Source organism: Balaenoptera borealis (genome assembly GCF_965194805.1).
Source record: "Balaenoptera borealis genome assembly, chromosome: 16".
Classification (NCBI taxonomy): Eukaryota; Metazoa; Chordata; class Mammalia; order Artiodactyla; family Balaenopteridae; genus Balaenoptera; species Balaenoptera borealis.
In genome coordinates this window covers 69090682-69105927 of record NC_138872.1, presented here as the reverse complement: position 1 = coordinate 69105927, position 15246 = coordinate 69090682, and the positions used below count along the sequence as shown (strand labels likewise).

The 15246-nt window shown below is 37.2% G+C and overlaps 2 protein-coding genes across 12 annotated transcripts in view; one reads left to right on the top strand and one right to left on the bottom strand.

Annotated features, from left to right (window-relative positions):
• Positions 1 to 15246, top strand: part of ZKSCAN2 (zinc finger with KRAB and SCAN domains 2) — a 502693-nt gene that overhangs the window by 363422 nt on the left and 124025 nt on the right. The window lies entirely within an intron of this gene.
• TNRC6A (trinucleotide repeat containing adaptor 6A) overlaps positions 1 to 15246 on the bottom strand; it is a 105539-nt gene that overhangs the window by 68530 nt on the left and 21763 nt on the right. For all 11 annotated transcript variants that reach the window (XM_082362375.1, XM_082362372.1, XM_082362369.1 and 8 more), the window contains one exon: positions 5672 to 5759. In XM_082362375.1, the coding sequence (XP_082218501.1) occupies positions 5672 to 5759 (88 nt within the window). The remainder of the gene's footprint in view (positions 1 to 5671; positions 5760 to 15246) is intronic.

Here is a 15246-nt window from a genome sequence, read left to right as displayed (position 1 = left end):
TTCACTGATAATATTTTATACTGATTACATGTTGAAATAGTAATATTTTGGATATATTGGGTTATATAAAATATATTAAAATTAACTTCAACTTTTTTTTGTTTTGTCTTACTTTTAAATGACCTTGTCATTTAAACCCTCTGGGTCTCAGTTTCCTAATCACTCAAATGGAGGAAGAGAAAAAAAACCTGTTCTGCTTACCTTTTCAGGGCTATTATAGGGCTCAAGTAAAATATAAAAAGATCTTTTCTGGATAAATAATACTATTCAAACGTGAGGTATCATTGTGGATCTTGTACAACAGAATTAAAGGGTTCTGGGAAACTGAGAAGCAAAAATATTTCTATTCTGAATATTTTTTTCTTAAAAACAAACAAAAAAACCTGAGCTGTGATTCCACAAGCAATTATCACAATTGCCTCAGTTTATTAGTGAAGGCATCAGACAAGTGGCAGACACACCCGTGCCAGGTCCATGCCAGGTGCTTTGTTTCTGTCAGGCTCTGCACCACTTATCCCAGCTCCTCGACCCCTAAGTATACCTCAGTGGTTAAGAGCTCAGAGTCTGAAGCCAGACTGCCTGGCTTTGACTCCTGGCTCCACCATTTACAGTGCGACCTTGGTCAAAATTAGTTAACTTCTCTAAAGCTCGGTTTCCTCACCTATAAGACAGGCAACAAAAACACCTACCTCAGAGTTGTTGTGAGGCTAAAAGGATTGAACTCATATAAAGAGCTTAGGGGAAAAAAAAAAAGAGAGAGCAGGCTTAGGACAGTGCCTAGCATACAGAAAGCGTTCAACAGATATTGCCTCGTGCCCTGAATCTGAGTTATGCTTCGGCTTTCGCCCGTGCCTTGGCTCCTTTCTCTCACAAACTTGACTCAAACTCACTCCCAGCTCCCAGGTCTTACTTTTTTCCTCTTTTTCTAATCATCTAAAATGTCTTAACAGTGCCAGGTATTAGAAACTAAAACAAGGAATAAAGAATTAATAGTTTGATTCACTTATTTTAAATGAGATAATTCCTGGTTAGAGATCTTTTCTGTGATTTCTCAGCAAGCAGCATGCTGTCTAGAACTCAGGTCTGCTGAATGATTTTTTTAAAAAAATAAAAGAGAAGAGTAAGCTTAAATAAGGGCCAGGACTGTAAAGACAATACCTAACTGCCCTTGATGAGTGCAATGCTCCAGGCCTGGTTATATTACCACTTAGGTTACTGAGAAAATTTGCTACTCAGACTGCTGAATATGATCTCTAGTCTCAGAACAAAACAGCCTTTGGGAGACATAACTAGTAAATACTAAAATTTCCAAAAAGGAGGAATGAAACTGGAAGTTTTCTACAACGAAAGTCTAATTTAAGCTCGAAATGAGTACATTTAAATCCACAAAGCCTTTTATAAAAATCCCTTCAAGCTTTTAACACAATAACAAAAATATCCATGAACACTGACTTTTAAACATTCTCAACCGAAAGGTCCCAATTTGTGTTGGTGCCTCCTTCCAACCCTCAACCATTATATGCTTTCTAGGAACTACAATTACATGTTTAAAGTAAAGTTTATACTAAATGATCCCTCTATAATTAACCTATTTCTCATCCTCCTTTTTCCTCCTCACTACATTTCCCTCAAGATTCCATCTAGAAATTTCTTCTAAAAACAGAACCTAGAGATAAATCCATGGTAACAACCTACTACTACTATTGTTACCCTTTTCTTAAGTACAGAAACTACATTCCTGAGCTATATCAAATTATTTTCTGAGCCTAGAATCAGAAGATAAGCAAATAGCCATAATTCTTAGATGTGAAACAGAAGGCTTTTCAAAAAATAAAAAATAAAAAATCATCCATTGATTTCTATTATTAACTAGAGATGTATGGAACTGAAATAAAATAAAAACCATGTATTTTGTGTCAAAAAATTTTAAAGGAATTTAAATATTTAAATTGATATTTAACTAACTAACAAAATTAGAAAAACTATCATAGTACAAATAGTGCACTGAGCTTTGTTTGGTGTCTAATTGTTTATGTAAGGAGTTGTGTATCTAGTTTTTTATTTAAAATAGAAATTAAATTAACTCTGGTCTGAATTTAAATTTCTTTAAAAGACCACAGTTAGGGACTGTTAAATCTGTTTTCTGTATTCATGGCATAAAGACTTATTAAATGCCTTATAAAAACCACCATATTATTTCCAGCTTTAAAGTTCACCTTTAGTTGGTGAAAAATAAAGTAAGAGTATATAAGATAATGTTCTGTACCAAAAGGATAAAGCCATAGCACCGAGTTTTGGAAAACCTGGGGGAATTAGAAGATTTCAATTCTATTCCTGTTCTGTCACGCTGATGGTGACACTTAACTCATTTTAATGCTTGTGATCCTTATACATAAAATGAATGGATTAAAACAGATAGTATCTGAAGTCTTTTTCAGAAACAAAAATATATAGTTTTTTTCAAAGTGTGCATAGATTACATAAAACAAACAGATTGTTTTTACCATAGTGAATTCATGTTTCAACATTTATATAAATGGGCCTGTCTCCCTAGCTTATGGAGATCTCTGTCACCTACCTGGATACACCTGCTAGCTCCTACTACAGACAAAAGACAAGCTCCAGGAAACTTATCTTAAAACTCCTGTGACTCACAATCTTTCATATGGGCTATAAGTGTGCCAACCTGGGATAGTTTTCCTTTTATTTTGTTTTTAAAGAGCTATGTGGTAACAGCCTACAGAAATACCAGCTGTCCTCATTTCACCAATGGGTTGTATTCAAATTCAGTTGTAAGCTGGTTAACTAGAGAACAGTCTTATTTACAGTGGCATTAGTCTACTAAGCTTAACATTTATTAGAGATATTATATATTCCTTTATATTGTGTTCAATCACTAGATATTACTTTTTCTATAGGATACATAGGAATCCCTATCAATGCTGAAGATCTGACAAAAGAAAGGGGAAAAAAAAAACCCTCCCCATCTCTCTAATGGTTATGGAACCACACCTCTGATGATGGTTCCAGTGGGACATAGTTGGGGTGAGAGTCTGGAACCCTCAGTGAGGCAGGGATGGAGTGATAAACAGTATGAAGAACTCACTTCAGATTTTGTGAGGGGCCAAATGCCACGAAAAGCATCATTCGTGTGTTAAAGACACTGCCTTGGTGATTTAGATTTGGTTATAAAGAATAAGGTAAACTTTACAATTAGAGTCATTTATTTATATATGTTACAACTTAAAAATCATACTCACATTACATATTTAAAAATACAATATTTAAAATTTTTAAAGTTCTCATTACAGGAAAAAAAATTCTCCAATTAAGTATGGATACGATTAACCAGATTTACTGGGGTGATCATTTCACAATACATACACAAATACTGAATCATTATGTTGTACAAATGAAACTATTAAAATGTTGTATATGCCAGTTATACCTCAATTAAAAAAAAAACACACTAAAGAAATCATTCGAGGGACTCCTCTCTTTCTTAGAATTTCCTCAGTAAATAGAGTAAATTCCAAATAAACATGCTTCATTATATAGTAACTTAAGGCCTCTTCTCTAGTCATTTCACATACATCCTGACTTACCAGCTAAATCTTGAACTCCTTAGAAGCAGGGATCAACATGGCCTAATGCATCACTCAGATGCTTGCCAAACTAATGATTCTACACAAAGTATACTCAAGCATCTTCCTCAATATATCTCAAGTTTCTTAGAGGCTCTTTTCATTAAGTAACTGGGCTTCACACACGGAACAAGAGTCTGATAAGCCTTCCTCCCAACCTTAGACTTAGAGGACACAACTTTTTCATAACAAATCCTAAGCAAAGATTGATCAAATTGCAAAGACCATCCTATACCACCAACAGGCCTCTGACAACGGCCTAAGGCATCATCAATGCCAAAACTCTATACTAGGAATCTATTCCAAACCCTATGACCATTACCAATGAATCTCTTCCCATCACTCCTGAGTAAACAAAAGGCCGACAACAAGGGTCACCTATTAAATCAACTCATCCTCATCACTCTTAATCCTCCACAGTGCTCTGTACTCTGCTCTTCCCCTGTTTACTTGCTTCATCACACCCTAAACTCTGCAAGTTCAGAACTGAATTATATTTCTTTTCCCCTTTCTGTGTATCCCCTAGCCTGGTTAACTGCTCCCAAAATGCACTCAGCCACTCACTCTGGAACCTAAAAGTCAATCTAGGTTACTCTCCCTTCATATCCTTTCAACAAGTTCTATGGATTCTTTTAATAGTCCCTTCACCAATAACTCAGCCTCTGGTTTCTACCCCTTCCAATCCAATTCCACAATTGGCCAAGGTTCTAAATACAATTCTAAAATACAAATTTTTATGTCACTCTACTAAAATGTCTTTGGTGTTTTCCCCAACACCCGATGGCCAAAATGGGACAAGTGCCAACAGCTATGACCAACCCCTCCAGTCTCATCGTGACATTTCTACACTTGGCTCCTTCCCACCACCACCCCCTGCAATCAAAACCCATACTTTAACACATACAGGCTATAGACACTTAATTCTCAGTTTATACTGCTGGAATCATTTTCCATTCTGCTCCTTATTCACTTGGCTAATTTCTATTCTAAGAAAATTTCCCTGTCCCTCTACCCCATTTCAGGCTGAGTTAAGCACTTCTCTCTGTGCTTCAACAGATCCCTACCTGCCATAGTTTTGTATCCTGTTTTTCTCTACTAAATAGTGTGGAGATAACTATGTTGCTCTAGTCTATATCCAGTTCCTAGCACAAAAAAGGTATATATTAAAAATTAAAATCATAACTTTTCATTAGAATACAGAAATGGAACAGTAACGTCACTGGGTCTTCTGGAACATTTTTAAGGTCCTTGAAACGTTGATGTAGTAGGAGATGAGTGCCTAACTCGGTTAACTGTCATCAGCCTCTAGTATTAATTTGGAAAAATCTTTACAGGCATGTTTTATTTTTCTGCAATTTGTGTTGCTTTGATTACAGTTTTTGATTAATGTATTGGTTAAAGATCTTTTGCAGCAATTATGTCTTTGGCTTATTTTTAAATATCCTAACATAATCTGCAAATTAAAAAAATCAGCCCAGGTACTAAATAAAAAGAGAAAAGGAAATTGACACTTTGTTTCCTATTGTTTATTACTATTTCCTTTATTACTTTATTTTCTATTATGTGTATGTATTACATTAACTTATCTTATTCAACTCTCATTTTACAAAACATAAGGAAACTAAGGCCCAGAGAGGCTAAATAAAGTTGAAGGCCACACTGTTCTGTATGCTATGTGGGAGAGCCCGATTTCAAAGCCTCTCTATGCAGCTGCAAATTCCATGCTCTTCTCACTATAAAATGATGTATTATGAAAACCTAGGAACACCTAATTGAAAAATAAAGACCTATGCAAAGCACTTACCTTCGAAAAAAATTATTGGCAAAATCAAATAACTATGCATTAAATTGTACACACTTAACAAGTTACTATTAATGCATATTCAAAGACATTAAATATTAAAATGAATCTCCACTGAAGTTAAAACATTAAATCAGATGCTTTAAATAATCCGATAAGAGTAATTTTCTTTTTTAATCTATGTTTAAACTGCTTAATATAAATAATTAGTTTATACATATACTACCTTCTTTTGAGCAGCTTCCTTCTTTTTCTTGTCGTCTTTTTTCTTTTTCTTTTCTTCCATCAACTGTTCTTCTTCTTGCACTAAATCCCTGAACCACACAGTTGCAATTAACTTTCCCAAAATGAATTAATAACAGTAATGTTGCATATAGATTCATTTTCACTCTTATTAGAAGTAAAGACATGGCAAATTATTCTTTTATCATTCATTGAAATAAAACACAACTTGCAACCTCAGTCTAACTATACAGCCACTGCACAGTACTTTTCTTTAGTAAGCCACAAGTAGTAGAGCTTTTATCTTAATGTTATATCAAGGAAGACAACCTAAAGTTAGCAAATTTTACACTGGGAAACAAGCAACTTCCTCCAATTCTAGAATGTAAACAACATCTCATGAGCAGAGTTACCTTGCTTCTGGCCCCAATTATCAATTAGTAGTTAACGGCAATGCCTGGAACCTTCCCCACAATCCTCTCCTGACCAGGTATCTGGGGTATCTTCAGCTCTCCTTGCTCTAAAAAGCTTTATACCTATTTTTAGAACACAACTTATTCATAAATAGATGACTTGTATTTTAGCATTATACTAATTTCATATCCTATAAACATTCTAAACTATTCTATCAATACTTGGGAAACAATCCATAATGCACTAACATATATAAGTTTGTTTCAATTCTTAAAATCAGAAATGTTCAAATTTGTCAACAGAACCTCTGGCTCGGGATTTCAAAACGAATGGGCAAATGTATTTGTCTTCTCCTTTCTACTCTCCCTCACTGAAATGATAGGGAAAAGGGTACTAAATCTATTCAGAGCTGATGAATAAACAAGAGCAAAGGAAGCTGCAACCTAAGAATAAACACAAGAGAAGTCTTAAACGGCTGTATGTGCCATCCTCTGGTAGAGCTCCAGAGAGGCTCCAAGATTAGAGCTGGTTGAGCAGAAATAGGCACAGAGCAAAGACTGCATAAGGAATAGAAAGGCCACAACTACTCAGCTCTTTCCATCCACTTTCCATTCCTGTATGGCTACATGGCCACAGGTAGCAAATGCATTTAAATCCAGCCTAAAACCAAAAAAACAACTCTCAAGTGAAGCCTAACGATCAACCCCCTTCACATACACAGGGCTCCCCATCAGCATGCCCCCAGCCCTTTCAAGGTAGGGGCTACTGGGCAATGAAATCTACACAAAGCTGGAGGAAACACACTCAAGTTACCTACATTAATTACCCTAGAGTCTAGAACCTAAACCTTCATTCATAGTATCAACAGACAACCAAAAATCACGAGATACTTAAAGAAAATCAATACACAAAGAAAAAGTACCTAACTCTGCCCTGAGGAAGCTTTCCAGAGGGGACATTATGAACACCAGGCAGAGAAGGTTCAAGGGACATGAACTAGACACTTGGGAAACTGTAAATAATTCATTAAGGCTGGAATGCATATGGCAGTGGGGATGCAGTAGAAGATAACATGGGAAACACAGACAAATACATACAAAACTAGAAGGGGTGCTATAGGTGCATTCCACTGAGATTACACAAAACTTAAGTTGGCTTTGCTGATGGAAGAAACTGAGAGGAGACGCAGGGAGACCATGAAAAACAAAATGAGTGACATTATGTAAATTGATGATAATTTAGTAAAGTATACAACTGCTAAAATCAGAAGTTGGAAGAAGAGGATGGTAACTGTTGCTGTATTTCATTCCGTTTTGTTCAAAGCAGCACTGTCATGTGGCTAATGGAGTAGCAAAACAGATTCAAGCCAACTGTAACCATGACTCATTCTCTAGCGTTCTGTGTGAGGGAGGTAATGAGAGTGAGCAAGCTCACTCACTGTAATCCTGGAAGCCAAGGCTGAGACAGCCACAGCATGTGACAGAAAGAGTAAATTCGTAAACAAAAGCAAATAAGTGACATCATTGTCATGTTATTCAACCAAAGCTGTTTACTAGCTCCAAATACCTAAACTCCTTCAGCCTCAGTTTCGTCATCAAAACTGGGGATAAATTACCGTATGCATCTACTTCCTAGCGTTTTTGTAAGGTTTAAATGAAGAATGCTTACTTAAGACATTTGAGTAAGCAACTCAAATGGCTAGTCAGGAGCCCCTCTCACCAATTCTCAGTGGCATCTCTAAGAGTGTACTCACTCTACTTTTGTCAAGATATTTAGGGTCACTTATTATGCAGAAACTCAGGAATCTTTAGCATTTGTTCTTTGTGTTTGCCTGTGAATTACAGACAAGTCCTTTTCTAACCTTGTTCTACATCACTATAATTTTACTCTACGGGATGTTCCTTTACTATTTACCCGGAATTTTTTTCTCCCTTCTCAAACTTCATTTTGAAGACTTTTTGATGACATTAGCAAATGTTTTCCTGACTAAAACTGGTCTCTTTAGTACTTAAAAGATGAACCATATTTCCTCAAGGAAATATTATAGTATCAGTTGATACCAGAAGCATAAGAGAAAAAAGTTCTCTTCTTCAACACCGTCATCACCACCAACTAACCACACTTTTCCCACATCTCCTTCAGAAAGCCAACTGGAAAAAAAATATATAAATATACCCAAACACTTCGACTTTCAGAATTTAAATGCTAGTAGAGAGTCATTTAAGATATTTAATTCTATCTTTCACCATACCTATCAAAAGGAATAAGGGTTGATGGATTTGATAGGTCTAAGTTGTCCATGTTGTACATGCTAAGTTGCACATGCTCCACAAAGACAACATTCCAGTCAGCAATCATTCATCCCTTGAAAGTTAGTAGCAAAATATCTCAAATATGCAAGTTCTGGATCTAGGAATGAGAACAAACCTCTGAGTGATTAAAATGTTACAGTGACTATGCTGGGCAGTTTATTTTCCCATTTGTCACTTTTTTTAAATGATAGGGACAGGTTTCCCTTCTACAGATGAAGAAACTGAAGCTCAGAAAGGTTAAGTGACTTGTCCAAGGTCATATGGCTAGTATACAGTGGAGTAAGGATTCAAATCTTGGTTCCCTAAGTCATGGTCCTTCCTTTCCCCTACACCATAATACCTCCCAAAGTACTAGCTCTCTTTTCAGAAGCCACAGAGAATAATCCTTTTCCTTTAGATAGGTTAAGTGATAGATCTTCTCACTTTTATCTTTTCTCCAGACTGTGTGCCTCCACAATCCTTTTCTTATTTCCTTCCACCTTTTATAAGAACACTTAAGAACAATGTACTACAGGAAATACAAAGTACTGGAGTTCCAAAAACCATGGGGTGTATAATCAGGAGCAAGAACTGCAGAAGACTCAAAGACAAAGACTAAACAACCACTGGTTTTAACAAGAGGGGACCAGGCATTGGTGATATTTAAGACAGCAATTTCAGTATTTTTTATTTTATGAATGTTTGTGGGAGGACAATGTGGGAGAAACAACTCGACCACAACTAGTGAATAGTTGTAAGGTCCATATTTGAGGAGTTCAATATTTTTGTGGGGGTTTTTTGTTTGTTTAAGAAGAGAGAGAAGTAGGAGAGTAGCTAAAAGGCTATCAGAAGTGAGCAAAAATGCCTGTCTTTTAAAAAAAAACACTCATGAAAAATGCAAGCTGCATGACAGAGTACATAGTATTCTATCATTTGTGTATAAAGCGAGAGAGCCTATGTATTCATATTCATCTGTATGTGTCTAAAATGACTCTAAAAGAACACCTAAGAAACTAACAGTAATTGTGGGGGAGGAAGCAGAAGGAACTAGGCATCTGGGGCCCGAGAGGAAGGGAGATCTCACTGTATAAACCTTTTCATACAGTATTTTAGTTTCTGAGCCATGTAAGTATTCAAAAACTTAAATATTAAAATTTTTCCAGTATTAATATTAAATTTTAATATTTAAAAAGTAAAAGGCTAGGGCTTCCCTGGTGGCGCAGTGGTTAAGAATCTGCCTGCCAATGCAGGGGACACGGGTTCGAGCCCTGGTCCGGGAAGATCCCACATGCCACGGAGCAGCTAAGCCCGTGCACCACAACTACTGAGCCTGTGCTCTAGAGCCCGCGAGCCACAACTACTGAGTCCGAGTGCCACAACTACTGAAGCCCGCGCGCCTAGAGCCTGTGCTCTGCAACAAGAGAAGCCACTGCAATGAGAAGCCCACGCACCGCAACAAAGAGTAGCCCCCGCTTGCCACAACTAGAGGAAAGTCCATGCGCAGCAACGAAGACCCAACGCAGGCAAAAAAAAAAAAGTAAAAGGCTGTTCTGTTTCTGGTTTGCTCGGAGATTCAGTCATGAATGCATGCTATATTCTGTTAGATTTCTTTTCTGTATCTATTGAAATGGTTACAGAATTTTTGTCTTTTGATCACTGATAAGATTAACTCTATCGACGGATTTTCTAGTATTGAACCAAGCTTTGTACTTCCTAGTATAAAGCCAATTCAATATATTATTTTTTAAAATAAATTGCTGAGTTTTCTTTCTAATAAAGGCAAAAAACTATAATGCTACACTATTTTTTTATGCTAATTTCATTGGCAAAAATGTTCAAGAATAACAATATCCAGTGCTGGCAAAAATGAAAGTTAAGAGGTTCTTGCTTATATTACTGGTAGAAAACTACTATAACCTTTTGGAAAGTATTGTGGTAACAGTTTTAAAAATTAAAGTTACACATAATCTGAGACTTCCCTGGTGGTCCAGTGGGTAAGAATCCGCACTTCCACTGCAGGGGGCACTGGTTCAATCCCTGGCTGAGGAACTAAGATACCTCGTGGTGCGGGTGGGACGTGGGGGGGGGGGGGAAGGAAGGGAGGGAGGGAGGGAGGAAGGGAGGGAGGGAGGGAGGGAGGGAGGGAGGAAGGAAGGAAGGAAGGAAGGAAGGAAGGAAGACATAACCTAACCAGCCACCCCATGCTTCAGAATGTGTCTTACAGAAATAAAGCACTAGTACACAAGGCCATATGCGTATGAAGGTTCACTGCAAGGTTCACAAGAGCTGAAAAGCAGAAAAGTTGAATGTCCATCAATAAAGAAATGGCTTTATAATAGCATAGCATATTGTATTGAAAAGAAGTTGATCTGTTTATTGATTTGAAGGAATGTCCCTAACATTGTTAAATGAAAAAAAAGCAATTTGCAGAACTGTGAACAGTGTTAGCCCATATTTTTTTAAAGTTGTCTGTATATTTGTATAACCTTATACAAATTTAAGGAAAGACATGAGGAAATACCCTCCTGAACTAGGACATCAGAGTAACCTCACAACTGAACCAACTGTTTGGGGAAATTGTGACTTTTTTAAAAAGCATATCCCCATGGAAAATGTTATGGTAAACATGCATTATTTTTGTAAATTAGTACCAAAAAAATGTTTTTTAAAAACATCACGTCTAGGATTTGCTTTTACTACTCCAGGCCCCACCCTATCTTCCCAAAAAAGGAAAACAGAAAAATGAAACAAGATTGACAAAATGTTGACAATTGCTGAAACTGGGTAATAGGTATATGAAAGTTCTTTATTCTGTTCTATTTTTGTGTATGTTTGAAATTTTCCATAATAAAAGACAAAAATGATCACAAGCCTCCACCCAAATGATTAAAGGCAACAAGGTGGGAGATTAGAGATAGATGAAGCAGATAACTGTGTGAACCAAGTGTCTTGGGAACAGGAAGAGAATGGGTAAGACAAGTGTCCATAATGGCAGCAAGACAGACCTGGGATCTAGAAAGCCCATCCTGGAACTGCTCTTCCTGATGCTTGGTCAGTTTTCCCTACATTCCCAAAAGGAGTATCATTAAAAGCAATCACTTCCAAAGGATACTCTTGTAAACTGCTGTTGGATATGGACTAGCAAGGACCTCTGGTGAGCAACTTAGAAGTATCTATTAATACTAAACTTTTAAATGTCACTATGTTTATGACCCATCAATTTCAATCTAAGTTTCTACAAAAGGAAATGTACAAAAATAGATACTGTGAAATAACAGCCTAAAAGCCAATCAATAGGGAAAAATTAAACAAATCATAATGTACTCATACCATGAAATACTATGCATTAGTTTAAAAAAAAAAAAAAAGGAGGGGAGTTATAGATTTCCATGATGTGCAGAAAGGAGTTATTAACACAGCAGGTTTGAGACTGTGATTCTAAGAAAGGACTGCAAGGTTGGCCACTGGCTGGTGTCAAGGAACCTGGATTTCAGGGAGGTTCCCACCAATCCCTAACTGATATGGGTAAGCTTAGTACAAACAGTACAGTTATGCTGAAAGCCTACTTTTTTTATGGCAGTTGGGAATTTTGGTACATGTTAGGCAGAGGGTACCTACATAACCAGCCCCTAAGAAAACCCCTAGGCACTGAATTTCTAATGAGCTTTCCTGGTAGACAGTTTACATATGTTATCATAATTTGATGCCAGAGAAATTAAGCACATCCTGTGTGACATCACAGGGACAGAAATCTTGGGAGCTTACACCTAGTTTCCTCTGGATTTTGTCCAATGTGTCTTTTCCCTTTACGGATTTTGTTTTGTATACTTTCACTGTAATGATTCACAGCCATGAGTATGACTATATGCTGAATCCTGTGAGCCTTCCTAGTGAATCATCAAACCTGAGGGTGGTCTTGGGGAACCCCCCCAAATGTGGCCTTACAGAAAAGATCTCTAAGACACACTGCTGAGTTGAAAAAAGGTCAAGGTCCAGATCAGTATATCATTTGTTAGAAAAACAAAAACAAAATCCCATTAAAAAAAGTACACATCCACAGGATAGCAAGGAAGCAGATCCTCAAGGTACCTGGATGATCTGACTCTGCATCCAAATCATTTAATAATAACCTACACAATGTTTAATCAATAAATCAATAAGAATGTGCCTGGGGATTCCTAAAGTCAAGCAGTCTGCTGTGTACTGGGAGAACCCAAGTAGAATACATGGTTTTAAACTACAATTTTGTAGGAACAACAACTGAACACACCCGCAATATGGAAACAGGAAATCATTTGGTAGAGGCCATAAGCAAGTTCAGGAAAATAAGACATGCATATGAGCTGTCACAGCTAAGCAAAGCTTCATGGAGCAGTAAGAAATTGATCTGGGTCTTAAAGAAGAGGCAGGATTTCTAAAGAGAGGTGGGCTTTTTCAAGCAAGGGAGCACAAAAGGGCATGGACACCAGCAAAGCATGGAGACCTGTTAGCATGGCAATTTCAGGGGCCAGTGTTGACTGGGATAGAAAAGGGAGGAAAAGCACTGGGTAAAAGTAGGAAATAAATTTGCTAAATAGGGTGAGAAGACTGTTGCAGTAATCCAAGTAAAAGTGCTATGTCCTGAACCATGGTGGTGGCAAGTGGAAATGAATAGCAAAGAATAAATCCAAGATAATCACAAGAAATTGGAATAGTTGACAATATTAATAAGAATGACAGAAGAGAGACAGGTTAATGACAACTCCAGACTGTAGAAAGCGAAAATTTTTAAATGGAGGCGCTGCTGTTAGAAATGATAATAGAGGGGCTTCCCTGGTGGCGCAGTGGTTGAGAGTCTGCCTGCCAATGCAGGGGACACGGGTTCGAGCCCTGGTCCGGGAAGATCCCACATGCCACGGAGCAACTAGGCCCGTGAGCCACGAATACTGAGCCTCCGCGCCTGGAGCCTGTGCTCTGCAACAAGAGAGGCCGCGACAGTGAGAGGCCCGCGCACCGCGATGAAGAGTGGCCCCCGCTTGCCACAACTAGAGAGAGCCCTCGCACAGAAACGAAGACCCAACACAGCCAAAAATAAATTAATTAATTAATTTTAAAAAGGAAAAAAAAAAAAAAGAAATGATAATAGAAAATAGGGGGTTACTTTCCACAGGGCCCAACTAGCCTATCAGTCACAACTTACCATAAGTCAGCTAGCTCACCTTCACACAGAAGCCAACTGTATGTTACAAGCTAGTTTTGAAAATAATTTCACATCTTCTGCCAAAAAATGTTCACCTACTTTTTCCCTTACACTTTATTCTGTATTCTCCCAGCCTTCCTGCTTCCCTTTTCCTATCTGCTTGTCAGCCTCTTTTTTCCTCCTTCTTGTCCTCCTATGCCTAAATTAATCACCAAAGCCAGTCTAGCACCACACAACAGGAAGTCACTGTTAACCTTCAAAGCTATAATTTCACTAGATAGTAAAGATGGAAACCAAACTGCTGCAAGAGAGGTTAAGAGTGATCAGATTTTCAAAAATTTAGCCATGATATGAAAAAAAAAAAACAGGATAAAACTGAAGTTTTTTTTTTAAAATAAGGAAGACTAGTACTTACTTGGAAGTAGAAAAGGGGTTAAGGAATAAAGGTATCAGAGAAGGTGATAATAAATGGGGTAACACAAGAGAAGCTTGTTTACAGTCACAGGTAGTTCATACCTGCAAATGCTAAAGTAGTCAAATAAAATTGATACATCCATAAAATGGAATAACTACGCTGCTGTAAAACAGATAAGGAAGGCCTCCATATTCTGATATGAAAGGATCTGAAAGGTATATAGTTAACTGGGGAAAACACTAAGGTTCAGTATACTATCTTTTGTGTTAAAAGTGGGGAAGAGATAGGAATATATATCCCCCATATGCTTGTATTTGCGTAAAGGAATTCTAGAAGCACACACATACAGAAACTAATAAAAATACCTATTTGTGATAGAAATATGTGGAGAAAAGAGGACAAAAGACAGGGTGGCAGCAACACTGTATTTCTAGATAGCATTTGATTTTGAACCATAAAGCATAGGCAGGTAGTGAAGCATAGGTGGTAGTGAAGTCAGCATATCTTCCTCTTAAGAATGAAGAGAAAATAAGAAAATAGGATATGATGAGATAGCAGTGAAGATACAGATGATACAGTCTGGATCTCCTCAAAAAGTAGGAGACTGAGCTTGAAGGGGGCTTCTACTGGCCTCATAAACTAAGCAATAAAATAATGCTAGTAAAGGATTACAACCCACTGAATAAATGAAGAATCCATGCGTCCCTACTGATATGAATAAATGAATGAATGGATGAATTAACAGGGTAAAGGGACAGATCATACAGTAGAATGTCAACTAATGTAGCAAAAATAATGGACTTAGAAAATCACTATTTAGCAATCCATTGACTCAGGCAAGAATCTTGATGAGAAATAATATATTTACATAGTCTCAAAGTACTCCCAACAATATAATTATTAATTACAAAGAGAAAGTACTAACTTTACAGTGGTGAAACCTGACATATACCAAGTAGTTGGTATTCAACTTACCCAAATAGTGTAAGTTACCATCGCCAACAATGAGATGAATGGACATGATGCACCTCCTTATGTGAGGCACTAAGCAAAACAACATCAGCCCTGTGCTATTCCTGCCAAAAACACATAATGTAAATCTAATCAAGAGGAAACATCAGACAAATATAGATTGAGGGACATTCTACCAAATAACTAACCTGTACTCTTTAAAAAATAAAAAGGTCTTCAAAAACAAAGACAGACTGAGAAACTGTTCGAGAATACAGGTGACTAAACAAACTTGAAAACTAAATGCAGCCTGTATTCCTAGATCGAAT